Source organism: Muntiacus reevesi, chromosome 4 (genome assembly GCF_963930625.1).
Source record: "Muntiacus reevesi chromosome 4, mMunRee1.1, whole genome shotgun sequence".
In the NCBI taxonomy this organism is placed as follows: Eukaryota; Metazoa; Chordata; class Mammalia; order Artiodactyla; family Cervidae; genus Muntiacus; species Muntiacus reevesi.
This window is the reverse complement of record NC_089252.1, coordinates 104,457,459-104,485,427: the sequence shown is the minus strand read 5'-3', so window position 1 is coordinate 104,485,427 and position 27,969 is coordinate 104,457,459. Positions and strand designations below refer to the sequence as shown.

The 27,969-nt window shown below is 41.6% G+C and overlaps 1 protein-coding gene across 1 annotated transcript in view; it reads left to right on the top strand.

Moving 5' to 3' along the window:
* Nucleotides 1-27,969, top strand: part of CACNA2D3 (calcium voltage-gated channel auxiliary subunit alpha2delta 3) — an 838,234-nt gene that overhangs the window by 395,932 nt on the left and 414,333 nt on the right. Inside the window, exons 6-8 of the mRNA XM_065935331.1 lie at nt 21,193-21,324; nt 27,047-27,107; nt 27,202-27,352. Coding sequence (XP_065791403.1) covers nt 21,193-21,324; nt 27,047-27,107; nt 27,202-27,352 — 344 coding nt within the window. The remainder of the gene's footprint in view (nt 1-21,192; nt 21,325-27,046; nt 27,108-27,201; nt 27,353-27,969) is intronic.

The following is a 27,969-nucleotide window of genomic DNA, read 5'->3' as shown; positions in this document are numbered from 1 at the left end:
CCAGAATAGGAGCATCATGTGGGAACTTGTTAGAAATGCAGATTCTTGGGTCCTTCCCAGAGCTATTGAATCAATTATTTGGAGGTCAGGGAGAAGGAGCAGAAATCTGTATTTTACAAATCATCCAATTGATTCTAATGCATTTTAAAGTTTGAAAATCACTGCTTTCAAATTGTGCCTCACATAAGGTAAGTGCTAAGAAATATTTAAATAAATTAACAAATATCAGTGCCAATCTGTATTATAATGTCTACTTTTTGTTACCTTCTTGGTTCAGAACCTTAAAATTTTATTCTATAAAACATTTTTATTATAACAATGTCATTGTTTTGATTCTGGGCTTTGTGAGGATTCAGTGTTAAAATACATGGCTTTATTCTCTCTGACATAGTTGCCAACTTTGTTTTATGCAAAAGCTAAAAAGTATAGCCCACCTTGATTTACGTTTCTGGTAAGGTTGTTATTAGGGAAACAAAATATTGATAGCTCCAAATTATGAATAATTACTGACCCGAGTCAACATTTATATCAGGCCTCACTGCCCAGCTAACAGTAGAGGCAGGTGGACTGGTCACCTGCCAGGATGTTGACTAATATCTGGTGTGAACAGGACTTCTACTGATCAATTTGTCTTTGTCAGCTCTGTGCTCATTCTTGTCTGGAGAGCAGATGAAGTGGCCCCTAGGCAGAATGGCCAAAGTAAAGGCTATTTGTTGGAAAATTAGAAGTTTTACCCTGTTTCCATATGAAGACTGGGCATCTCTTTGCCTTCCCTGACCAAAGACTTCTCAATCCAAAATAGCTTCCATGCAGTCACACAGGTAGAACAGTGCTTACATGGGTTAAGTGTGTGTGCATGCTTTGGATATTTCCAAAGCTTTATCTCTTTGAAATTGGTAAACTTGATCCTGGGGAAGGCAGCTCATGAATTGTGATCATTAGGGGGTCTCCTCTTTTTGATTAAGGTAATTGTGAAGAAAGAAATACATTAAACTGTGAGCCCAGTGAGATGAGGTTTGTTAGGGAATATTCTCAGAGTTCACCAGTTTGTGGCCAGGCATCTCAGCACAAAACAACCTGTGAGGAGCCAGCTTCACTGCTGGACTGAAAGAGGTGAACACCTATCAGTTTTACTCAGAAAGAGTAAAAGAATAGCGCCTGGAAACCCTATGGGTAGCAGTGAAATTACCACTGACTCAATTTGCAGTCATCTTGGAAAGGACAAGCTGCTGTCTCTCCCCTGGTGAATTTCTGCAGAGCACAAATCCTGCAAGTGAACCTCATCTCTGTCTGTAATCAAGTGCAGCTGGGCTATTGAGCATGGCGATTGTCCCAGTTGTCCTTTTCACTTGGCTTGTGAGGCAGAGCTAGTCTTGGCAGTTCTTGGAAATAATGACCTTATATAAGAACATCCAATTTAGTAGCAGCTTCAAGCTCCTGTTGCCTTCATGGGCAGAAGTGTTTGCATTTCTCCCATAGTCAACAGATTGTTTATGAGTACATTTTCACCTGGGGTAACAAACATTAGTGAACTGTGAAGCTGCTGCCAAGTTTTATCTATAATTCAAATACCAAAGGTAAGACTAAGTATAATTTGAAGTTATCACTCCCAAGATACCAAGGATGTTTTGAGTTTGTTTGATACTATTTTAAGAAATTAAATGATCCTGGAAGTTCCCTGATTATCTAGTGGTTAGAATTCAAGGCTTTCACTGCTGTGACTGGGGTTCAATACATGGTCAGGGAATTGAGATCCTGTAAACTGCATGGTGTGGCCAAAAAAAGAGAAAGAAAAAGAGATTAAATGATCCTTTTCACCTACTCAAACTGTCTCATAAAAAGATAATGTGAAAAATTATCTAACAGGACTCCTAACCTAGTCATTGTCCAAAAAATACATTTTAAACAACTGAGTTGAAGAACATTTTAGTGGATTGAATAATGTTCCCTCAAGAATTCATGTCCACCTCAGATTGTGTGGCTTCAGTTGGAAATAGGGTCTTTGCAAGATCTGGAGATGAGATTGTATTGGATTTTACGGTGGGCCCTAAATCCAGTGACCAGTATCTTAAGAAGAGAAGAGCCACTCAGAGACAAACATAGAGGAGGGCCATGTAAATACCGAAATAGAGATTGGAGTTATGCTTAGACAGGCCACGGAATGCCAGGGATTGCCAGTAATCACTAGAAGATGTTAAAAGAAGAACAACGTGGGGCAGTTTCTCACTTGGAGCCTCCAGAAGAAACCAGCCTTGCTGACACCTTGATTTTGTACTTCTGGTCCCCAGAAGGGTGAGAGAAGGAATTTCTGTTGTGTTAAGCTGCTCAGTTGGAGGATTTTGTTGTGGCAGCTGTGTTAAACAACAGACTAGTCAGGACTTCTCTGGGTCCTGATAGACAGTTTTCTGCAGGACTGCAGGGGGAGGTGGAAGGTATCCACATCATGAAAGACAGAGAAAGCCTGAGGAGCTATGTGATTTAGAGGATACTAAAGAGACTGGATGGACTTCCCTGTTGGCTCAAGTGGTAAAAAATCTGCCTGCAATGCAGGATACACAGGAGACTTGGGTTCGATCCCTGGGTTGAGATCGCCTGGAGGAGGGCATGGCAACCCACTCCAGTATTCTTACCTGGAAGATCCCATCTACGTAGGAGCCTGGTGGGCTAAGGTTCAGGGGGTCATGAAGAGTTGGATGCGGCTGAGCACAGAAAGAGACAGGACATCTGTTGTGATGTGTGGCCCTGGATTGGATCTGGGACTGTGGATGGAATTAAATAAGATCTGTAGATGAGGTGCTAGTATTATATGAGGTGTGGTTTTGACTATTGGACTGTGGTTTAGTAAGAGGTTAACCTTTGGGGAAGTTGGGTAAAGTACATAAAGGGTATATGGGATTCTTTTTTCCCCACAATTTTTGCGAATGTTTTGAAGTCTGAAAGTATTTCATAATGAAAAGTTGAAACAGTGATACTGTTTGTTTATAGGAGAAAGATGAGAGAGAAAGGTTTGGGGGGATCATTTTGGACATGTCAAAAACAGTGAGCTGTTGAACTGGCTTATGCATGTACGTTTCTGTAGTGGAAACACAGGCTTTGTTTCTCTGCACACTGACAGGTTTCTTCTTACACGTGTGAGGAAGTTATTTGTCTTAAAGCAAATCCCTCCAAAGGCTCTAGGTATGGAAAATACCACTCAGGAAAACAGACTTATTTACTTCTCCCCATTTTCAGTGGAATGCTGTTCTGCTATCACTGATGAGGGTGGTGTGTATGTCTTGGTAAACTGATAAATGGAACAAAAAGGAAGGGTTTAAATTGTGAAGGAGTACATGCAGCACAATTCCAGTCTATACAAGCAAAATGTACAGAGAAGGGAATAGATGGCTTTAACATCAGGATGTCAGCAGTGGTTATGAACAGAATTAGAGTGGTTTCAATTTTCTCTCTGATCATGATTTTTTCAAATATTGAGGATATTTTTGTTAATTATGAGAAGTTATTTTTTAAGGGAAAGAATAAAACTGGTGATTTCTATTCTCTCCCCCAAGAAAATAGCTCTATACTTGGTCTAAGACTAAAAGCCCCAAGTGGAATCTTCTTACAGAGTTCATTTATTGTTCTGCTCCCTCACCATCTAGAACCAAGGCTTGGGCTGTCCCTGTTCTCAGAGTTGGCCAGCATGACAGCGGAGCCTCTCTTGGTGGTCTAGTCTGAGGTATCCAACTGAGGAGAGTCCTTGGCGCAAGACCTCAAGAATTTTCTTTTTTTTTTGAATTGCTGTCTGTATTTTGTTTATCAAAAGGTCTTTCGTATGTTTCTCTTTGGCGCAATTAAGTAGATTTTAGAATTTGTAGCTGTGGGTCTGTAATATATTCATCCCAAGATGCCTTTGTGCATCTGTTATGTATTTCCATATTGCTTTTGCTAATAGTTTTGGAGAGATTTTAAACATTTGAACCTTTTTTTTCTCCTTTGTTTTCAAGACAGTGTCTGGAGAAAGTTAAGGACTCAGAACGTTATTAATTTTTTTGTACTCCTAGGTGCTCTGTAGTCCACTGCTTTCAAAACACAAGAGCCCTTTTTTTCCTGTATTTCTTTTCTTTCCTTTTCTTCTTATATAGACTGTGTTATTCAGAAGGATTGGATTGACCCTCTGGTGGGAATTTGTATTGATCCCATATGCTAATTAACTGTGTCTTATTCTTTATTCAATTGTGAGAGATAAGGTCTCCATATATACATGGTAAATACATAATATGTTTTAGAGAGCAAATATTGAACAACTTGAAATTAAATATTTGCTTTGAGTAACATTTTCTCTTAAATAATTCTATATTTGATGATAAACTATTGTTCTGAAACAAACTTTATTATCCTCTTTTCACATCTTTTCTTTTTCTTATTGTGGAGTCCACTCATCTCATGACCTCACAGTGACCAGCTTGCCTTTTTAAAAAAATATAGTTTATTTACTTTTCTGATTGTGCTCAATCTTCGTTGCTGCACACAGGATTTCTCTAGTTGCGGGGAGCAGGGGCTACTCTAGTTGCTGTGCCTGGGCTTCTTATCGTGGTGACTTCTCTTTTTGCAGAGCACAGGCTCCAGGCGCATGACTTCGGTGGTTTTAGCAATATGGTCTCAGTAGTGGCCGATCGAGGGTTCTAGAGCGCGGGCTCAGTATTTGTGGCACAGGGGGTTAGTTGCTCCGTGGTTTGTGGAACCTTTCCGGACTAGTTATCAAGTCCATATCCCCTACACTGGCAGGCGGATTCTTATCCACTGTACCACCAGAGAAGTCTCAAAGTAGCCTTTTTTGTTTTGACCTTGTAAATTCTGACCTGGCATCATGGATGGTCCTTGCTTTGGGACATTCCATGAGTAACATGACTTTCAATTCTTACACATACTTTGTTATATTCTAATCATGTAAATGCTGTTGAAATGGCATCAGCTTTACATTTGCATTCCCTTTAATTTACATACAAAATAGAACCAAGCTATTTAACAATGATCAAACAGACCAAAGGGTGAAATCATGGTAGATTAAGCTGAATTCTATTGTATTTGCATAGATGGCTTGTCTTTTTTCTAGTTACCTTCTATACTAAAATTATAATCAAATGTATTAGGACTCCAAAAAGTTACTGGAGTTTTTATTTACTCTACTTCTAGCAGTTTAAAATACATTGAAACTGTTTAATCAAACTGATTAAATAAATTGCACCATCACTATATATAAGTTTTAGCATCTTTATTGCTAGAAGACCTTCCTGAATAAATATTTCCACAAATAAGAAAATAATAAAGTTTAGACAACTAAAATTTTTTTAGAAAAGATTTTTCATGCTTTGACTTGAAAGCATGCTCTTATTAAAACAATTCCAACTAAAATCTGTAAGTAGGTCTGTCCTTGAAAGCTTTAGAGATCAACTTCCATTTCTGAAGACTGTCCTTGTCATACATCATTTTCGTAGCAGCTGGCTTCTTCCTTGGTGAAGTTGCTGTTAAATATGTATGGTCTGGTTGGTTTTATTTTAGTAGCAATAGCATTTTTTTCTTTTTCATTGTTATTTGTAGCATGTGATCTTCTGATCTTGATGCATTATTTCCCACAAAGCATTTCTTTCTCCCGTCTTTGATTTTTTTTTTCCCTTGTATCTCAAGAGATCTATCATTTGCATTCAACTTTCCTTGATTAACTTTCTTCTGTCCGCCATGTACCTTTAGAACACTGAACAAACTTTTTGTACCCTGGTGTGGTATGAAAATGCTTCACTTGGGGAATGATCCTGCCAGATTTAAATTATTCAACAGAATTAGTGCTTGGTGAAATCCCCAGTCACATGATTTTGTGGCCTCTGTGATGGCTCTGTAGGTGCTCGTGACCATACTGAAAACTTGGAGGAGATATTTCTGGTTTGTTACCCCGTCTTTCCTCTCCCTGCCAGTGCCACCCCGACCATCTTTCATGGCTGCTGGGTTTTAGATCAGACCCAAGACTTAGTGTGTTGAAGCAGATTTGATCAGTATGCCTCATTCTTCTCCAAGTTTTCTTTTTCATTTTGTAACCCTGTAATGTGTCGTGCACTTTATTATGTTTTTAAATTAATTTTTTAGAGTATAATTGCTTTACAATGTCGTGTTAGTTTCTGCTGTACAGTGGAGAGAATCAGCTGTCTGTATACATATATCCCTCTTGTTTGTACCTCCTTCCCATTTAGGTCACCACAGAGCACTGAGTAGGGCTCCCTGAGCTGTACAGTGGGTTCTCATTAGTTACCTATTTTATATATAGTATCAATAATATATGTATGTCCATCCCAGTTCATCCCACTCCCCCTTTCCCTTCCTGTTTTTGATTAGCTCAGGGATGGGCGTACAGTGGTCAAAGTCAGTTAAAGTAAGACATTTGAAAATCTCACATTCCACCTGTGAGTCGGGTGGGAAAAATGTTCATGATTGAAGTGCCCCAGCAATTCTCTGGCCATGAGAGTAAAGCTTGGAGATGCCGGGGCAGGGGCTGCAGGGTACAAGGCTAGGGTGTGTGAGAAATCGGGTCTGAGGTTGGAGCCAGCCCAGTGAGATACAGAATAGAAAGACAGAAACCAGAACCTCTATGAAACCATTGGCAATTTCTGAATGACCAACCTACCCTTGAAGCAGTCCTATCCCTAACCTGCCCTTGAAGCAGTTTCTACCCCTAAGCAGTTATATGAGCCAGAATTTTTAAAGGTATTTTAATTTGGCTATTTGGTTCCTTAAATTGGAGAGATTCCCAGCTTAAAGAAGTAGAGGATATATTGACATAATTACAGTAGAAACTGTCTTAAGTGGCATCCAGTTAAGCAATTTAGTGGATTAATTAATGTTCTCTGTTTCTCCTCCCATCAATAAAACACTTTGGCTGAACATTCACAGCTAGCCATCTGCTCCCGATACTCAAAAGGCCATGGTCTTATGTACAATGATTGGCTAAGTGTTAAAAGAAGGTGTTTGATGTATTGTTATAAAATGATTCATGCTCCAATCCTTTTTGATTGTGTACATCATGATCACATCAGAGATCACACACACTTGCATGTGCGTGCACACACACACACACACACAAACACACACACACACAGAGTCATTGAGTTCTATTCCCTGTGGAATGGGATGGGTTATAAATGGAGTGTCTCTCCATTATGTCCTGCTGACAATATACTTACACTATTTATCTCTATATGTTAATAAAAATAATTCCTCTCAAAAGTGATCCAGTTTGAATAATTATATGCTCATGCTAGTTACAAATCATGAAATAGAATTAAACCTACAGTCTTTGATTTTTTATAATCTTATGTGACACGAGAAGGGCAGCATCAAGCACCCATCCCTGCCACTCAGGATCCAGTGTGTATTAGCCTCTGAAGATCCATAAACTCAGTCATTTGGTCTCAATTAATTGGGCCCACTGCTCTTGTTCAGCAAGCCAAAATAAATAAATAAATAAAGTGGATATCAGCATTTGTGGGGTGAATGAGGTCTGGTGGAAAGATGGCTGGTACATCCTTGTTATTAATTCTTGGCCAGCATTATTAGAATCTGGCATTATTCCTAGTGGACATCATGCTCTTTGGGAGAAGTTTGAACTTCCAATGCTAGGGGTTGGGGTGGGAGTGAGGGAGCTCATGACCTGAATATCTTCACATGAAATTGAGCATCAAAAGAAAAGTCCTATAATGTTTTAGCCATATGAACCCGGTTCCTTGGTCCCATATCCATCAAAGCCACCTTGGCATGAAATTGGCTTCTTCCACGAAGCTCTTGAAGGGGTGGATCATCCCTGCAGCTTATTTGCAGGGAACATTATCTGCATCTTAGAGCATCCTTCTGCCCTTTCTCAGGACTTTTTAAAAATAGTTTTAGCAATTTTAAGCTAGAAATGCCCTTGATTACGTGGTCATAACTATATTTTCTTATTCTTGGGGCTGAATGCCTTCAGTTTCAGAGCTAGAAGACATAGAGGATATATCATTTATATATTTTTTTAAAGAAAACCCACAGTTTTCTTTACACAAGAAATGTGTTCACAGGTCACCTGTCACTCTTCTGGTGTAGATGCTGTTAAGGTTGGGGTAAGAGTTACTTCGGCAGGAAGCTGGGAGGAAGTGATGAACTTGACCGCTTTGAACCACTGGAGCTACATCTCCCCAGTCTCCGTCATTCATGGGCCATACTCACATCTTCATCTGTTTCTGCCCAATGCCTGTTTGATTACTTAGTGCTTATCTTTAAACCGACTCTCTTTATTTTATCTAAATATATTTAGCCTTGTTCCAAGTAATAATCTGTGTATCTATGGGTTTGATGTTTTGCTTAAAATTACTCTGATGTAATGAAATATACAAAGGCCAACGTCTTTAAAGATTTCTTTGTCTTCTGCCTGAAAGTACTTTTCTGGGATGGCATATGGTGTGTGTGTGTATGTGTGTGTGTGTGTTGTTTTGAGAAGGAACTGAGGGCAAGGCATAAGCCCCTTGCCATCCATGGTTCGAAAAAAGAAGATTAAAATTTCTTTATTTTGCTATATCAGTGGCTATATGTAGCTCTGATATGTAGCACTAACATTCCAAATTTGAGAAAGGATGCTCTCTCCTGGGAATTTAAAGGTAAATGAAGGCACAGAAGACTATCACTAGAGCTGGTCATTCTGATTTTCAAACCCTGGCCATTAACTAGAACGACCTCCCAACCCCACCGCCCCTGCATCCTCTTTCCTCACCCTACCTCATCCAGTTATAAAGACCACAGTTTCCAGCATCTCAAAGGATGATGTGATCCCGGTACAGAGAGGAGAGTGTGTATGCACCTCCATTATCTTGACCGTCCCCGTCCCCACTACCACTGCATGGCATCTTAAATTAGTGACAGCGTAGATGTGGGCAGGACTTGCACTGAAATGCAGGTCAGAGAAGTTCTGTGGTCCTCCTCAGGGCTCAGCTCAAATCTTCCTTCTGCTGTACCCTGTCTATCAGCAGGCTCATATTTCCTTCTTCCTCACTCAGAACTCGTCTTTCATCCATATTCACCTCCATCTTTCCTACCCACAAGCCAGTTTTTCAGGCTGGTACCTGTGACAGGTCTTAAAAGCAGTGCAGATTATTAATTCCTTACCATGTCCCAACCTGGGCCTCTCTCAGAAGCCAGACTCAAGGCTGCTTGTCATCTCTCCATATAAATCAAAGCAAATGCAGGAGAGTCAACTCTCTGCCTTTGGAGGTTAAAAACAAGCAGCCAAGTTCCGCTTGGCTCTGTCTGCCTTTCTGAGTGTCCACAGTCCACGAATCTCCCTGCCTGTGGTTTCTGGACGCTCCGCCCGGTGAGATGCTGCCTTATTCCCTCTGCAGCCCTCTGCTCCTTCAGCCTCTGGTTCAGCGCCTTCCTTTGTCCATCCCGCAACCCTACGTCTTCACACCGGCAATGTCCCTGACAGCTCCTTAATTGCTACACACATTTGTGCAGTTCCCTGGCAATTATATTTCAGACCCTGTCAGGGTACCTGCTAGCCTCGGGGCTGTGTTTATATTAAATATCAATAAAAACCTGATAGCATCAGTGCAAATGGCAGGCTCACAAAATCATATTTTACTGGGAGCCACAAGACGGAAGGAAGGAAGTGAGTTTAAACTCCTTTCTGTCTTCTGAAAGGTTAGAATGAGAGTAGATTTCCTGAGTGAGCATCAGGAACGGGCTCGTGCCAGCTGATGAAAGCCGTGGATTCTCTTTTCTAGTTGGGGGTTGTCTTTTATTGCGTATGATTTGTTTGAACATCAGTTTTCTCCAGAATTGTTTCTTTGTGTGGCTGTACTGCCACCCCCCACCATGGAACATAGAACAAGAATTCAAGTACCCTAGGTATTTTTAAATGCTTGTTGACTGAGTGGATAAGTTTATTTGGCTTTACTTTGCGGGGGCGGAGGGGCTGTATTTGGGGCAGAGGCCCAGGACTAAGTGTCTGTGAGCCCCACCCAACCCTCTACCCATACCCCCTGCACCGCCTCCACTGAGGGACACTTTAGGGGAGAAGGACCACCTAGCCCATCTCAGACTGTGTAGCTCTCCCCTCACAGAACCTCGGTTCTCCCATCCCTCAGCAATAGCACGTGCTTTTCCAGGAGCTTTGATCGTAAGGCGCAGGCACATAGGGCATCTGGCACCGTGTGAGCCTATAGCAGTGCCCAGAAAGGGTCTTGCTAAAGGTTTCCAAACCCAAATGTGTGGTCCAGGGCTGCTGCTGCTTCTTTTCCATGTTTCTTATGAATAAGTTCTATCAGTTAGAGACACGCTGCAAGAATGCCTGGCAGGCATGTACATTCTGAGGACTGTTGCAGCAAAGAAATCAGTGTTCGCTAATCTGTGACAATACAGCTGCTGGAGGACAAACTGTTCCCCGTTTCCATCAGTAGATTTTCCCCACTCGTGCAGTAAGGAACATGCCAGCTCCCTTTGGGGCAAGTGCCCCCAGGATGCAGTGCTCTGGAGCACTGTCCTCCATGCTTCCTGCCGTTGAGGACTCCCTGCTTGGATGCTGGGACAGTGCGGAAGAGAGCGTCTACCTGACTTCAGAGCACAAAGCATGTTTGGTGAGCTCGTCATTTGTGTATCTTCTCTCTGTGAGAGTGTCTTCTCTCACTCTGCCGTTCTGTCACCCTAGTGCAGGCACCATCTTCTACCCCTGGAAGGGCAGCGGGAGCCTCTACACAGCCTTTCCACCCCCACCCTCCTGCCTCTGCTTGATTGCTCTCCAAATGGCAGTGGTTTGTGCCTGCTTTCTCTTCAGACCTTCTAGGGGCCTCCATTGCTCCTGAGATTACCAACAGACTGCAGCCTAGGGTCTTCAAGGTCCTGCTAGGTTCTCATCCCCAACTGCCCCCACTCCCCACCAGCTTTTTGCCCTCTGAATTCCAGGTATTTAAATTTCAGTTGGCAGTGGCAGGGCCACTCTGCCCCCTCCCCCTTTCAGTGCCTATTTATTCCTCAAATTCCAGCTTGATCAATGATATACTATGGAGACCTTGCCTAAGAACATGTTCCCTAGCATCATGTTTTGCCCCTTCTGATACTAATCATGACTATACGCTTATATTTAATTAGATAATTATTGGATTATCTGTTTTCCTCACTGGACTATACTTGCTGCTGAGTTAAGGCTTTGCCTAGTTTTCCCCATTGCTTTGTTCGCAAATCGTAGCACAATGCCTGGCACATAGTAGTCATTCAGCCACCTTTTTCTGAGTGAATGAATTAATGAATGAATAAATGCATCCAGTATAGGAGCTAAATGCTTTGGAGAATGTTAGAAAATATGACATGACCTATACCCTTTAAATGGGTTGTCCAATGGCAGTAGGAACAGCTTCTATAAATGTAACAAGAGAAAAAGCATCAGTAAGATTGTTCAGGATGGGGGTGTGGGTATATGTTGGGAGCTGAAGGGGAACTGGATTTGGAAAGGGCTCCTGGGCCAGGCCAGAGCATCTTAGAGCACTGGGCAGTGAGATGTAGTCTCTGAGTGATGGATTAGCAGAAACTACTGAAACTTCTGGGTCAACTGTACAATCTGGCCTTGAAATTCAGCACAGATTTGCAAGCAGGATGCCAAGGTCCAGGGAGCTGCAGCAAGGCTCTTGCAAGGCTGGCATTAGCTAGTACTTGTTGGTGGAAAATGGGTGACAGTGTTCACCCTGTGTCTGAACCTGAGGTGAGTTTTATTCCCTTTCCAATCAGAGCAAATCTTCAGCTTTTTGTTAGAGGCCTCAAGGGAGACTTAGTTAATGGGACAAGATCACATATCAAATGAGGTGTTTTACATTGATGATACCAGCTTAACTACAGTTTATCAGATGCCACTTTAGAATCCAAAGCCCCACAAGATATGCTTATCTTCACTCTAGAGTGTCTTATCTAAGACTTTATGCCTTGTAAACATCCCCTCTGCAAGCAGCCCCCAAATCCAAATGCTGATGGTGTTGAAAGAGCTTCACTGTGACTCTGTAGCAGAGGCCCCAAGGGGACACGTTGGAGGACCCTTGCAGATGAACTCGACCTTATCTTCATCCACCATGTCCTCTTCAACTCTCTCACATGCCTGAGCACTAGGTGTGACGATATTTTGTCAGGGCCCCCAAGAAAGCCTGATCCCAGCCGCCTCGTAGGAACCCCCCCCCCCACTTCATTTATTTGGTGATGGCTGGGGGCTGACAGCCTGTTGTGCGCTTCAGTGTGACCTGGCATCTAGACTGCACCTCGCCTGCTACCTTTCCTCTCTACCTCATACTGTCTGGTGGGTAGTAAAGAGTTCAAGGCCTCTTTCCACTCTTCTTCCATTTAATAGCTTCGACACAACATGGAATTTAGCTGATCTCTACCTTGGGCAGGTGATATACTGAGACAGTGGACTTCAGGACTCTCAGAATCAGTTTCCTTATCTTTACTATGGAACTAGAAAGAGTTTGTAACTGCCCAGCATAGTGCGTGGCATGTTGTAGATGTTCCAGACCTGGCAGTCTCTGCTGCTGTCATTATCATCGTTGTTTTGATTTCTATCTTATAATATTTCTATTTCATAATTTGCTTTTTCTTTGTATCTCTGACAGACTTGGGAATGGTTTATTCCAGGGGGGATAAAAAGTGACAAGGAGGAAGAGACACAAATTTCTCCACAAAAATTTAAATATGTTAAAGGAAGACTATTTAAAGTTGCTATATTTAAGGCAAAAAGTCCTAACGAACAATTTTCATCACTAATGTGAAATCCCACTGGGGAATGAGCCCTGAAGTCTAGCAGGACAACAGAGTGCAAGTCTGGAGTTTAGGTTTTGCCAAACTGATAGGTGCGTTCCCTACTTATTTTGCTCCCCAACTCCATCCAGATGGTTCAGCCCTGGACCGTGAGTCTTCCTTATCCATCTCATCCCAGGACTGCCAGAAAATACCTCCAGATTTGTGAAAACCAGGCTGCATTTAATATCGTAACACATCTAAGTTTTAGAGGAAGGATAAATGTTTGGCTAATAAATCTATTTCATAATTCAACACACATTAAGGGCTCTTTTCCAGTACATATTAAGTGCTTGATAATTAGCATCAAAAGTGCTCATTATTTAATCTCTTATCTATTTAGAATGAACCAGAGATGCCATTTGCTTGCTGAAATGGGAGACATGAAACTTCTCCAGCCATTCTCCTCTTAAATCTGGTCCAACATGCAGTGCTAAGGAAGGCTGTGTGGACTGTGTCCCTAGCAGTTCCTGTGCTGGCATAATTTCATATCCAGGAGTCACACACCTTCAAAGACCTTTAGGAAAGTCCAAAATCCTTCCTCCAGCTTATTCAAGGCAGGAAATAAATACCTTCTTTAGAAGGGCCATACTTTAGAAACACAGTTGAACATGAATTCAGTCCCTTCCCTTTTAACAATGGCTTTTGGGTAACAGCAGTTTGTAATTCTAACTATTCGTGCATGCTCAGATTCTCTAGAAATGGACACTTATTTTGTGGTAGAAAATGGCAAGTTTCACACAGTACTGCCGATTCACTGTAGAATAAATGATATTGAAAAAAAGGATGGCAGGAGTATCAGGTAACTTTGAGGTCTGGAGAGGAAACTCAAATAGTAAGGCATCCATAAAGATCCTGATTGCTGGAAGGGTGTGTCCTGGAAAAAAGGAAGAAGGCTATGCTGGCTATAGATTTTAGAAGAAAATAAATTTGATTTTGGAACCACAAATAAAACCGTGATGGGCCTTGGCACTGGTGGTGCACAGATTATATCTGTTAGAAAATGTATAATTGGCAAAAAACTTTTACCAAGCTAGTGAAATCCTCACCACACCCTGCCCACCTCTCCCATCCCATCCTGTACTCTCGTTTTTGCTCACAAGTCTCCAGCAACACTCCTAGCTTTATTGTTTTGCTCCCCAAGACACAGTCTTCTTATCTGCCCTGAACATTCAGTTCAGTTCAGTCGCTCAGTCGTGTCCAACTCTTTGTGACCCCATGAATCGAGGCATGCCAGGTCTCCCTGTCCATCACCAACTCCCAGAGTTCACTCAAACCCATGTCCATCGAGTCGGTGATGCCATCCAATCATCTCATCCTCTGTCGTCCCCTTCTCCTCCTACCCCCAATCCCTCCCAGCATCAGGGTCTTTTCCAATGAGTCAACTCTTCGCATGAGGTGGCCAAAGTACTGGAGTTTCAGCTTCAGTATCAGTCCTTCCAGTGAACACCCAGGACTGATCTCCTTTAGGATGGACTGGTTGGATCTCCTTGCAGTCCAAGGGACTCTCAAGAGTCTTCTCCAACACCACAGTTCAAAAACATCAATTTTTCGGTGCTCAGCTTTCTTCACAGTCCAACTCTCACATCTATACATGACCACTGGAAAAACCATAGCCTTGACTAGATGGACCTTTGTTGGCAAAGTAATGTCTCTGCTTTTTAATATGCTATCTAGGTTGGTCATAACTTTCCTTCCAAGGAGTAAGCGTCTTTTAATTTCATGTCTGCAATCACCATCTGTAGTGATTTTGGAGCCCCCAAAAATAAAATCTGACACTGTTTCCACTGTTTCACCATCTATTTCCCATGAAGTGATGGGACCACATGCCAGGATCTTAATTTTCTGAATGTTGAAATTTAAGCCAACTTTTTCACTCTCCTCTTTCACTTTCATCAAGAGGCTTTTTAGTTCCTCTTTACTTTCTGCCATAAGGGTGGTGTCATCTGCATCACATCTGCATATCTGAGGTTATTGATATTTCTCCCAGCAATCTTGATTCCATCTTGTGCTTCTTCCAGCCCAGCGTTTCTCATGATGTACTCTGCATAGAAGTTAAATAAGCAGGGTGACAATATACAGCCTTGATGTACTCCTTTTCCTTTTTGGAACCAGTTTGTTGTTCCATGTCCCGTTCTAACTGTTGCTTCCTGACTTGCATACAGATTTCTCAAGAGGCAGGTCAGGTGGTCTGATATTCCCATCTCTTTCAGAATTTTCCACAGTTTATTGTGATTCACACAGTTGAAGGCTTTGGCATAGTCAATAAAGCAGAAATAGATGTTTTTCTAGAACACTCTTGCTTTTTCGATGATCCAGCAGATGTTGGCATTTTGATCTTTGGTTCCTCTGCCTTTGCTAAAACCAGCTTGAACATCTGGAAGTTCATGGTTCACGTATTGCTGAAGCCTGGCTTGGAGAATTTTGAGCATCATTTACTAGCGTGTGAGATGAGTGCAATTGTTCAGTAGTTTGAGCATTCTTTGGGATTGCCTTTCTTTGGGATTGGAATGAAAACTGACCTTTTCCAGTCCTGTGGCCACTGCTGAGTTTTCCAAATTTGCTGGCATGTTGAGTGCAGCACTTTCACAGCATCATCTTTCAGGATTTGACATAGCTCAACTGGAATTCCATCACCTCCACTAGCTTTGTTCATAGTGATCCTTCCTAAGACCCACTTGACTTCACATTCCAGAATGTCTGGCTCTAGGTGAGTGATCACACCATTGTGATTATCTGGGTCATGAAGATCTTTTATGTACAGCTTTTCTGTGTATTCTTGCCACCTCTTCTTAATATCTTCTGCTTCTGTTAGGTCCATGCCATTTCTGTCCTTTATCGAACCCATCTTTACCTGAAATGTTCCCTTGATATCTCTAATTTTCTTGAGAAGATCTCTAGTCTTTCCCATTCTATTGTTTTCCTCTATTTCTTTGTAGTGATCACTGAGGAAGGCTTTCTTATCTCTCCTTACTATTCTTTGGAACTCTGCATTCAAATGGGAATATCTTTCCTTTTCTCCTTTGCTTTTTGCTTCTCTTCTTTTCACAGCTATTTGTAAGGCCTCCTCAGACAAGCATTTTGCCTTTTGCTTTTCTTTTCCATGGGGATGGTCTTGATCCCTGTCTACTGTACAGTGTCATGAACCTCCGTCCATAATTCATCAGGCTGTCTGTCTATCAGAACTTGATAGAACATTAGAACATTAGAACTTGCTCTGAACTTCAGAACTTGCTATTCCCTTTGCCTGGAGAGCTTTTGCTCCCAATGAGGTTTTGATCTGATTGATTCTTAGCATTCAGGTGTCTCCTTGAAGAGGTCATTTTTGACCACCCAATTTGAGTAACTCCTCTTCACCTGACTAATCACATAAGGTAACTCTCAAGTCTACCATCCCTTTTAATTTTCTTCATCACACCAATTTCTATTTGGAATTTTTTATCTTTTTCCTTGTCTCCCCTCCTCAGATTGAAATGTTAGCTTTATCATCTGTCTGTTTCAGTGCCGAATGCCTGAGATAGTAGATGCTCAATAAATATTCATCGACTGAACAAATGGAAGAGTCATCAAGAGTGCCTGGCCCTGATAATTTGAGGAAGGGAGGAAGATACATAGGTCGAACCTTACCTGGGTGGTCCTAGGACAGCTGGACTACCCTGGATGGGGTGTCAGGGGCTTACCACAGAGCTGCAGCTATACCCACTGATAGTTTTGGAGCCCTCCTGCTGCTGAGACTTTGTGTCACCAATTCTTGAGGGAGGCCTGCTCTCATCTGCTTTCTACAGATGAAGACACCAAGACTCAGGGAAGTTAAGTCCCAGATCCAAACCATTAGCTCACAAGTATTGAGTGAGGTCTTAAACCTGAGATTCCATTCCAGGCTAATGCCTGCACCAGTACTGCAGTACTGCCCAGAGGCCCACTGCAGAGATCAGGGAGGAAAGTTGGGAGTCGTCTCAGAACTTTATTTATTTGCTAAGACATGGAGAAAATAATGGTCACTATTCATGGAGTGTTCTATATGTGCCAGTTGTTATGCTAAGTGCTGTACATACATGAATTTACTTGAGGCTGATCGTCTCAGGACACAGGAAGATGGAACTTGGGACTGAAATGTGATGGCTACTTATTTACAGAACTAAAACTGAAAGGAAATGTGTGTGTGTGTGTGTAAGGGGAGTGTGCAGAAAGAAAGCCATCTGCAACATGAGGTGACCTCTATGTAGCAATGTGCAAGCTTGAGAGGAAAGCACCTATGAGAGCAGTTATTTAGGGAAAATAAAAAAGGAAGCTACAAATATGAGTTTTGATAGGTTGTATGATACATTATAAAGATAGACCATGAATATATGAATGCTTTTCAGATACAAATTGCAAATTGATCAGTGTGGTGTGGGACTCTTGCTCTCTAAACATCTGCTAGTAGTCTGTTTTACTAAAAAGCTGAACATCTGATAAATTTTTGACTGGCATCAAAAGTATTTTAATCTCTCAGAAAGTAGAGGAAACAGGAGGAAGAACTACTGTTCCTGGAGTTGATATTGACCAGTATGAATCATAAATTGACACAGAATGGGTAGGAACATTGGAGAAAATGAACATGTTTTGTGGAATTCACTGAATTGAGCTAAGAGCCTGGGCATTGACACAACACTAAACATTAAGGGAAATGATTTGAATCCAATTTGGTGCACTACAGGTAGGACCCATTGTAAGAGGTAAGGAGGAATCATAAGCACATAAAATTATAATGCAGACGTGAAAATCTGGATTGTTCCCATAAAGAGGAAAAGGGAGAAGCCCTTTAAACATCCTTCACTAGGATAAAAGAGTGCACGTATCAAACTCAGATGTTAAAAACTGTACATTAACAACCATGGAGTATGGGTATGTTGTATAGGAGAATTAAGAGAGTATGAGTACATGCACTGGATTGAACAGTGGCCTCTAAAGGTGGCCTGTATGTTCAAGTCCTAACTCCTGGTACATCCTGCAAATGTGACCGTATTTGGAAATAGGGTCTTTGCAGATGTAATTAAGCTAAAGCTTTTGAGATGAGATCATCTTGAATTTTAGGGTGGACCCCAAATCCAGTGACTGGTTTCCTTAAAGAAAAAAAGAGATTTCATACAGAAACAGACCTGCAGAGGCCAAGTGAAGATGTAGGCAGAAATTGAAGGGATGCATTTATTAGGCAAGAAATGTCAAGGGTTGCTGGCTACCACCAGGAGCTGGGAGGGAGGCAAGGAAGCCAAGCCTCCAGAAGGAACCAACCCTGCAGACACCTTGATTTTGGAATCTTGACCTCTGGAGTAGATTTCTGTTATTTTAAGCCCCTGCTGCTACCCCCACCCCAATATCTGGTCCTTTCTTTCAGCAGCAATAGGAAGTTAATACAGTCCATTAAACCCTATAGATTAGGGGTGAAGGTAAAGCCCCAAACTCAGGTTAATCTAAGACTCCTGAAGAACCCTAACTGAAGGAAAGGGAACTTTTAACAAATTTGGAAACAAAGCACAAACAAGGGAAAAGGTAAAGCTGCTTGCTTAGGAGGATGCTGTCACTTTTACAGGTGGCCATAAGAAAGCAAATCGGCTCAGCACCCAGAGAGGGAACATCTGAATAGGCTGCCAGTCTGCACCCCAATGTAGTGTTCCCGCCTACTCTGTAGACAGTGGAAGGATCTGGGGACCTGGGTACACAGGGTACAATGTGTAACACTGAGCTACTTTGAGCTACTTCACTTTCACTTTCTGTCAGTCAGTGCTATTGAGAAAATCATTTTTAAGTTGTCTTTAAAAAATACTAAATATTTAGATGAAGTCTCCATTTAATAATGTCACAGTTTTCCTTTATTTTTCCATCTCTTAGATGACTGTAGCAATGAACAGCAGTTCAAGACTTTCCCTTCTATTAAAATTACTTGCTAAACAGGTTTGTGAAATCAATACACTGATTATTTCACAAGGCCGAGGAAGTCTTATTTCAAATATTTGATCATATAGACATGTGTAACACAGCCTCTATTCTAACTAGGCTATATTTTTTTAGTGATTCTACTCCCATTGTTCACCAAACCCTTGGAAAACCAAAGCCCCCTTAAAGAGGCATAATTTCCGTGCAAGTTGTGGTGTTCAAATGAAGTGGGTGAAATGATCCTCAGATACTACAATTCTTTTTGCATTTCTGAAGGTGCTTACAGTTCCTAGAGGGAAGAGCAATCTTACTAGGTTCCTAGGGTTACCTGGAGACACGGGAAGCCTTTTACCATCACCAGAGAAACCATGCTCAAGAAAAAATTGTCTAACTGGAAGGTGGTGAACTCCTTAACATGTTGAAACACAGAGAGCTACTGAAATGGAATTTTTGCTTCTAATTTGTGGAAGGTTTTTATAATTGAGGTCATTGATGGACGAGACAAAGAATGTGGATTTTTCAATGTCATTATTGTATTTGCACCTTTGTGGATTAATTTAAGTGGCTTTCACAGCAAGGAGTAAGTCACAGTAATTATTGTCAAGCTTGGACAGGAACAATAATGCACCACATTTTCCAAAATAGTGAGGATAAAGTCTTAACTCAAAATTACTTTGCAGGAAAATGTTGATTGTTTTCACTCTCCTAGTCTAGGATGTGGTTTATTATAGTCTACAAGAGTTAGAGTATTTACCCTTGAGATGAAAGTTAGAATCCCAATGGCCTGTTTAATCTGGGTAAGTGGTCTAAAAGAATGAGATAGGCTGGGGGTGAGACAGTAAGACAAGGTGCCATGTCTGTCCACTGAGTCAGACTCATATCATGAGCTTTGGCTCATCCTCAACCTCTTAGAGGGAATCAACTGGCAAAGGCAGGCAGCTGGGGAGAAAGAGTAGTGAGCACCAGTACCAACAGTGATATTTCTTGCAGTGTACCTAATTTATGTAAGCATCTCTAGAGTTGCTTTGCTTGTTGGCTTGCTGTGTAACTTGACTGGACTGATGGAATCTGTCCCCTCTCCCCCTGTCTGCGAAGTATGGAAGGATTTTGAAATGAGGATGCCACAGTGAGGTTGCTGTGATTCACAGTCCCACAGGAATTCTGGTGAGGGTGCTGGACTCCAGGGGAATGGGCTGGCTTCCACTGATGGCTTTGTGAATGCCTGTGACCATTAATCCATTTTTGTCAATGTTTGTGTTTTTTTTTTAAGATTTATTTATTTTATTTTTTGGCTGTTACGGGTCTTTTTCGCTGCACAAGGGCTTTCTCTAGTTGTGATGAGCTGAGGCTGCTCTTCATTACTGTGTGTGGGCTTCTCTTGCTGTGAAGCGCAGCTCTAGGCGGGTTGGCTCAGTAGTTGAGGTTCACAGGCTCTAGACCATGGGCTCACTAGTTGTGTCACACTGGCTTAATTGCTCATCCTAACCCTCATCATACTGGGAGTGGACAGTTATCTATTCCCCTATAACAACATTTTGCTGAGTGCTTCATCATTTTGAAATAGAACCTTCTAAGGTTAAAGAAAAATGACCATTTAAAGAGCATCCTCAGTGGGATCAGAGGATGATCTTTGACCAGTATACAAGAAATATTTGTTTATTTTCTGTCTTTGTCTTCACTCAGAATTCTCATCTGTAGACAAAAGGCAAGGGGTTATCTTTGGACTGCTAAGGATGAGGAAAAGAGATTTACTCATGGATTCACAGGGCGGAAGAGTAGACCGTTGTCTGGAATTGGAGAATAACCTTTGTTTTATTCATCCATCCATTCATTTCTTTATCCATCCAACATTTCTGGTGTTTCTGCCATGTGCTGGTCAAAGGTGTGCAGCAGGCTACCAAAGCAAGATAATTCCTGCCCTTACGGAGCTCATAATCTGCTGAACAGAAGAAGTAGAGAGATTTAGTTGTGTAATTCCAATTTACTTATTTTTGAAACAAACTTTTATGTTAGAGATGGAGAGAACTGAAACAGGACTGTGCTGACTTAGGTGAGTGCAGTGGCAGAAAACACATTTTTCCTGTTTTTAATGCTGAGTTCTGACTCAGGAGCCAAAACAGCAGAGCAGAGTGCTGAAAAGGTCTCTCTTTCTTTCTAAGGAACTATTTGCTCAGCCAGATTCAAAGTTACCCAAAAAGGGATGTGCCTTTCAAGTAAGGAGTTACAAATAGAGGCTCCTGGGTGGCTTGGAGGGCTCAAGAAGGATGGGGAAGCCCTAATGTATGCAATCCCTAGGAGCTAACCATTTTGGGAGGTCTAACTTTCTTCACATCTTCCTGCCGGATAGCCCCCGTGGTGATATCTGTCAGCTATATGAAATGCCAGCTGGGTTCAGTTTCACTTTGGTTTATAACATTTCTCTTCTTTCTCTCTCCCACCTCTGTTTTTCTCCAGATCCAGCAATTGTCAATGGAGTTTACTGGTCTGAATCCCTAAACAAAGTTTTTGTAGATAACTTTGATCGTGACCCAAGTCTCATATGGCAGTACTTTGGAAGTGCAAAGGGCTTTTTTAGGCAGTATCCAGGTGAGTATCCCTGCATTGAGAATTACAATTCAAGTTACTGATTCTGTGGTGTTTTCCTTTAGGGTTCAGGGTTAAAAGTTTTTTTCTCTTCCCTTAGGAGAAAGTGAAAGATTAAATTCAAATATTTTAAATCTGTTGACAGAGTACAGGATAGGAATGCAGTGTGGCATCTGCATATGTGTGCACACCCATATAAGGACCTATGTGTCATTTCAGCATCTTTCTCAATAGAGGAGTTCATAGACTCACCACCAAAAGTGAGGAATTGGGGTGTGAAACATAACATATTTAATCTTTCTGCGCAAGAGATTGCTTTTATTGCTATTACTGTTATTGTTGTTGTTATTACCAGGGAGAGGAGAAAGCCATGATCAGCTGAGTTAAATTCCAACTGAAAAATGTAAGAAATGGAAAAATTTGAGCTTAGGTTTCCCCACTCCAAGGCTGAGAGGAAGAGGTTGAAATGGCCAAAGCGCTACTGATGTCAGTGCCACCAAGAGCACCCTCAAAAAATCCACCATGACTTTGGAACAAGTGTTCCTGCTGTGGCCTCCCCAGGCCTCTGCTTTGCAATAGGAACGTAATGCTGGCTAGGTTTAAATTGTAATTAAAAAAGGAAGTTTTAATTTTGCTTACAAGTTGTGAAACAGGACTCGAGGCTGCAATTGTGCCAGCATCACAGCTGTAGAAATTAACAAGCTCAACCTAAAAGAAGGAAAAAAAAAAAAATGCCCTGCATAATCTTCGAGCAATTAAGTAGAGTCTTTTATGTTTTCATTAAGTAAGACTAGGCACCTGATGTCTTCTCACTTTGAGGCTCTGAGACAGCCAGCCTCTGCCTGCAGGAGCTGTTTGCCCTGCACACAGCATCTGTCCCCTGAGACTTGCCTGCCGAGTGCCTGCTTTGCCAGATTAGTCAACATTTCCCAAGAGCTGTGTTCAGCAGGGCATGCATGGTTCCTCCTGGAGCTCACAGAAATTTAAACAATAAGCATCCTTTTAAAGATAACATTATAATAAACAGTGGTCTATTAAAGTTCCAGTGTCACCAAATTGCAATCTGCTCTGATACACTCAACAGCGAGTAAATTTAATGCAGATGTGAAAATAGAGCATGGTGGGGGGGCTGATCCATCAGGAAGCCACAGGAACAACTTAACAACGCGGCATTTGAATGAAGGTGGAGTAAATAAGAAGAAACCACAGATTATCTATTGTCTCCACCAACAGGAAGTCTTCAAACTGAATTTGAAAGTTTCAAATTTGAAATTTGATAATAGAGATGTATTAGTCGACTATCTTGGGCCGCCTTAACAAAACACCACAGACTAGGTGTTTACGATTTAAGCAATAGACATTTATTTTTCATTGTTTTTGAGGCTGGGAAGACCAAGATGAATATTTAATTCTTGATGAGACCCTTCTTTCTGGTTTACAAATGGCTGCTTCTCCCTGTGTCCTAACATGGGAGACAGAAGAAGCTCTTGTTTTTCTTACTCTTTCTGGAAGGACACTAATCCCATCATGGGGGCTCCAGTCTCATGACTTCATCTAAACCTAATTGCCTTGCAAAGACAATTATCTATTAATATCAGAAATAGGGGTTCTTCAATCTATGCATGTTGCTGGACACAAACATTCAGTCCATAACAAAAGAAAATCCTTATAAAGGGTTTATCTAATGTTGTTCAGTGGCTAAGTCACGTCCAACTCTTTATGACCTCACGGACTGCAACATCCCAGGCTCCTCTGTTCTCCACTGTCTCCCAGAGTTTGCTCAAATTCATGTTCCTAGGAGAGATTAATTTGTGTACAAGATTTTTATCAGTCATAATCAGAAAAATTGATGCAGAAATGCTTACAGTTCTTTTATGACATTTGTGGCAGAATTCTGACTTTGTAAAATTTCTGCATATTTTCTGTGTGAATAAAGACATGTGTCATAGTTTTCCAAAGGGCTTCAGTACCCTGATACATCTCAGGGCTCACTCTATGCCTGGTATTGAACAGAGTACAGCTCTTGTCTCCTGGACGTAAAATGATTATTAGATGGAGGATCCATGTTTTTTTCTTTCTTTTAAAATCTAAGATCCTTTTTTCTTTTTAGGATGCTTCTTTTCCTGTTTAGAGTGGTACAATAGAATGAATCAGTGGTAAATGTACTTGCCCTTAGGCAGAAAGGGTGTTTTTTCATTCTTACAAAAGTGTGTCCTGAGTTCTTACTTTGTTCTAAGCCCCATGTCAGGCCCTGAGGATAAAATGGTGACCTAAGGAGAGAAAGCCACTGCCCCCATGAAGCTCCCTCTTGTGGGGAAAAGCATTCATCAGAGGTTTTGGTTACCAGTGAAAGAGACTCAGTTCCAACCTGTTCCAGCAGGGAACACATTTATTGAACCTTCTGACCTTTGAGGATGCCCGAGTTAGGCTCTGCCCTGTTCTCTGCCCTACTCTTCATTTTCATGTGGCAGGAAGACTATGTTGTGTTAGATGAAATTAATTTCCCTTCAATGTTAGTTTATAATATTTTTGGGAGACAAACAATAGGATATTGGAATATTGCACAATATTTTAACATTAAATCAGATTTGAGCATTGAATCTGCCGAAGAGGTTTCAACATTATTTTCAGTTTCTCCTATGGATATACTGAATATTCTAGGGACATAGTCCTATAAAAGCTGAGGAAGGTAGGCTAGGCATCACTGAGGCTGGTCATGAAGTCTGGAGTGCCACAGAAAGAAGGCTGCATGGCAGTGAAATCTGCTGCTGAACGGCACTATTCCTTCTATCTTGAGATGCATGCCCCAGCCAGCCTGGGTGGGATCTCGTAGGCATATTGACACTTCCAGAAATTATGTGGTTCCTAGGGGTGCCTCTTGGTTAAGTGACAGTTCCCTGGATCTCAAAAATGTAAGATGAACCACCTATTATTTCTCTGAAGAGAATTTGATTACTTGAACATTTTAAAAATATTGCTGTGTACAAAAAATACACTAAAATGTTGAAATATCCTAGGAGAGGTAGTACCATCTGGGACAGGGTTTCCTGAAGTTTGTCTCCTAAAACATTTTGTTATGAGATTCTTGGGAACAGAAGGGGTCAATATTCAAATTAATTTGGTAACTGCTGCCTCTTGCTGTCCCAGCCGCAGAGGTTGAAAATGAATTTAAGCAGACTAAAGACCCTCAGATGTTCCTCCCGTGGTGTAGAAACCAGTTTTACTTTTATTCACTTAACTCTTGCTAACATCCAGTAAATTCTCATGGAACTGCCTTATACTGCCTGTGAGAATAGTGGCATGGAATTTGGGAGATCAAGTCGTAGTCCCGGCTGGAAATCTCAGGAAAACCTGTTAAACTTTGAGAGCCTTGGAGTCCCTGCCGTGAAATGAAGATCTGGGCCCAAAGGCCAAGTGTGAGTAAGATCATCCTCCAGAGCCCATCTAGCCCTGATTTGAGTCGAGATATTATCTTTGTTGTGCCATCAGGGCAGCTGTGTGGAGAGTTGTGTCGAGGTACTCATGTCAATATCATGTCTCCTTTCCTAGCCAGGAAAAGCCTGTACCTCCTGGTCCCCACTGTCACCCAGCCCATTCCTCAGTGTAGACACCTCTCTGCACAGCCACACCAGCCTTCCTGTGGCTCCTTGAACTCTACATGCTATTCTCAGACTTTGGCAGACGTGGTTCTCTCTGCCTGGGATAATCTTCTTTGTCCTGTGGCCACTCCTCACGTTTATTTTACAGGTCCTACATGTTTTACGTGTAGTGGGTTAAATAGTGTCCCTCTAAATTCATGTGCCCCTGGAGCCTCAGTTGTTACCTTTCTTGGAAATAGGATCTTTGCAGATCTAATATAGTTGGGAAGTGATCCTACTGGGTAAGCATTAAATCCCATGTGGCAAGTGTCCCTATGAGAGAGGGAGGGCACACAGACACGGAAAGAAGACGGCCATGTGAAGGCGGAAGAAGAAATTGGAATGATGCAGCTACAAGTCAGGGAACACCAAGTGTACTGGGATCTGCCAGAAGCTAAGAGGAGGCGAGGAAAGATTCTTCCCTTGGTGCTTTTTGAAAAGCACCAAGTTTCAGCATTACCTGTGTGTAATTACAAGCCCATTTTCTGGGACAGGATCTCAGTCCAAAAGGAGAATATAGAGTATCACTAATTACTTTCCCCTAGGCCCTGGCCTGAATGCTGGGGCAGTAAAACGGAATTGCATGTTTCTTCTCCAGTGGAGCACACAGTGATGAGGCTGTGATGAAGGAAGAGTGGCAGAGGAGGGTGAGGTGGAGGATGAACAGGTAGGGTTATGATCTAAGAACACTGGCCACAGTTCAATTCAAGGAATGTCCACTGAATGTCTACTATGGGTCAACATGTTAAAAATAGTTTTCTTTATTTGGATTCAAGCCAGTTCTTGGTGGAGTTATACATTGGAGTATTACTTAGCCTCCCTATGGATATAATTTCATTTTATGTGTCAAGACTGTCAACCTAGCTATACTTGGCTTTATACAAATGCAGTGTATCAGATGTTTTTAAAATAAACTATATTCTTCTCCTGTAGTGTACACTATCATGTCACTTCTATTTTATCTTCATTACCTAATAACCTTCAATTGGCAGTGGCTTCTCTTACTTCTATTTTCTGACTTGTTATAAAGAATCTTTAAATTAGGTCCATTTGTGGGAGGGAGATGTAGATATAAGGAGAACAGAACAAAATGACTCTTCAGTTTACAAATTTCTATCTCATAGTTATTTCTGAAATGATTTAGCAGTGTTTTCTTAAGCACATACCTATTATCAGCCCAATGTGGTCCAGAGAACTGGCACTTATTAATTGGAAAGGAGAATCTCAATACTACAGTCTCAAGCCTTTCTCCTGTGAAAATAATTTTTATTTGTTTATTTTCTTAACTGCAAAATCCTCTATCCCTGAGCAACACTGATGGTTGAAAACAAGGATTTTCTATCTTACTTTTAGGCAACAAACACTTTTCTTTTTAAATTAAAGTTTATTCTTAAAAACTAGGTTTTAAATAGAGAATGTGAAGTTTGGCTATATCCCGACCAGCCTGCAAGCCACAAGGCTGAGGATGTTGGATCCCATTTTATGTATGGGGAAAACCCCCCAGCTTCAAAGACTGAAATTCAACTTTTATTATGCAGCATAATTAGGGCCATTTTATTTCATTTCAATGTAGAAGGCCAAGCCAAAACAGGGCTGACAAGAGAACAGACTGTGTATATTCTGAGATGGAAACGTACTGAATACTTTCTAATGCCCCCGCCCCTACCATGCTCTAAACATTACCTATCTGGGTCCAGGAACAGGGCATGACTCTGCCCAGAGATCTACAAACGATGCAGCCACGTCCAGCAACTTGTAGAACAGTGAGAAATGGCCTTGGCAAACTTTAACTAGCCTTAGGAAGGAGCTGCAGTCATGTCCTTTCTTGATGGACAGCGGGTTACTAAAGATGTCACCACTCCCTAGCAGATCCTGGAGCAGCTGAGCTGAGGCCGTGTTTGCTATGGTGTTCCAGCCCTAAAGCACCTTCCCAGAGTTGGTGATGGAGCATGTGATGAGCCCCAGGGTTGGTCTTTGCATGTGATTTTTCACCCTGCTCATTCAATCAGCAGAGCAGAACAGCCTTGAAATGCTGTGAATAAATATTTGAAGTTTCTGGGTTTCTCATAACTCCATTTTTCTTCTAGGGATTAAATGGGAACCAGATGAGAATGGAGTCATTGCCTTTGACTGCAGGAACCGAAAATGGTAGGAAATGGTCAAGCCTCTTAGTTATTTTTTAAAAGAGAACATTTGCAGAGAGATTCAGAATTCATTTTTGCTTAATTTTCCTCGGACATAGGTACATCCAGGCAGCGACTTCTCCGAAAGATGTGGTCATTTTAGTGGATGTCAGTGGCAGCATGAAAGGGCTCCGTATGACGATCGCAAAGCAAACAGTCTCGTCTATTTTGGATACGCTGGGGGATGACGACTTCTTCAACATAATTGCTGTGAGTGCAGCTTTCTTTGCACTTTGAGTTCTCTTGATCTTTTAGCAGCAAACAGCTAACATTCTTATTGCTTTTGTTACACAACATTAGATGGCCTAGGACGAGGGCCCGTTAGTCCCATGTGAGTTCACTGAATCATGACATCGGAAGGGTTTTGGGGTCTGGGAAAGCAGTTGGGCACATTTTTTCTCACCTGGCACTCAGGCACTGTCATCTGGAAGAGTAGCACCAGATTTGGGAACCAAACCTTTTAGAACCTTGGGGAATAAGACTTAGTGAGATTTTCCTTAAACTACTAGATTTTCTTATATGGAAATTAATTTTAAGCTAGGTTTGTGTGGTGACAGTGATAGCAATCATGATGATAAGATATTGAAAATGCAGAGAGCAGGGTAAGGCTCAGAGAGTACTCCATCTTAGCTTCAGAAGCAAAAATGGTTCTTATTAAGTGCCTACTGTGTGCCATTTGCTTACGTTTCATATTTGCATTATCCTCATTCCTCACAGGGGCTCTAGGAGTAGGGGGTGGTTTTGACATTTTCTTAGGTGAAATTGCAGGGATTGAGAGTGTCTGTATCTTGGTAGCTGAAAGTGAGAGATCTGGGAAGCGAGCCCAG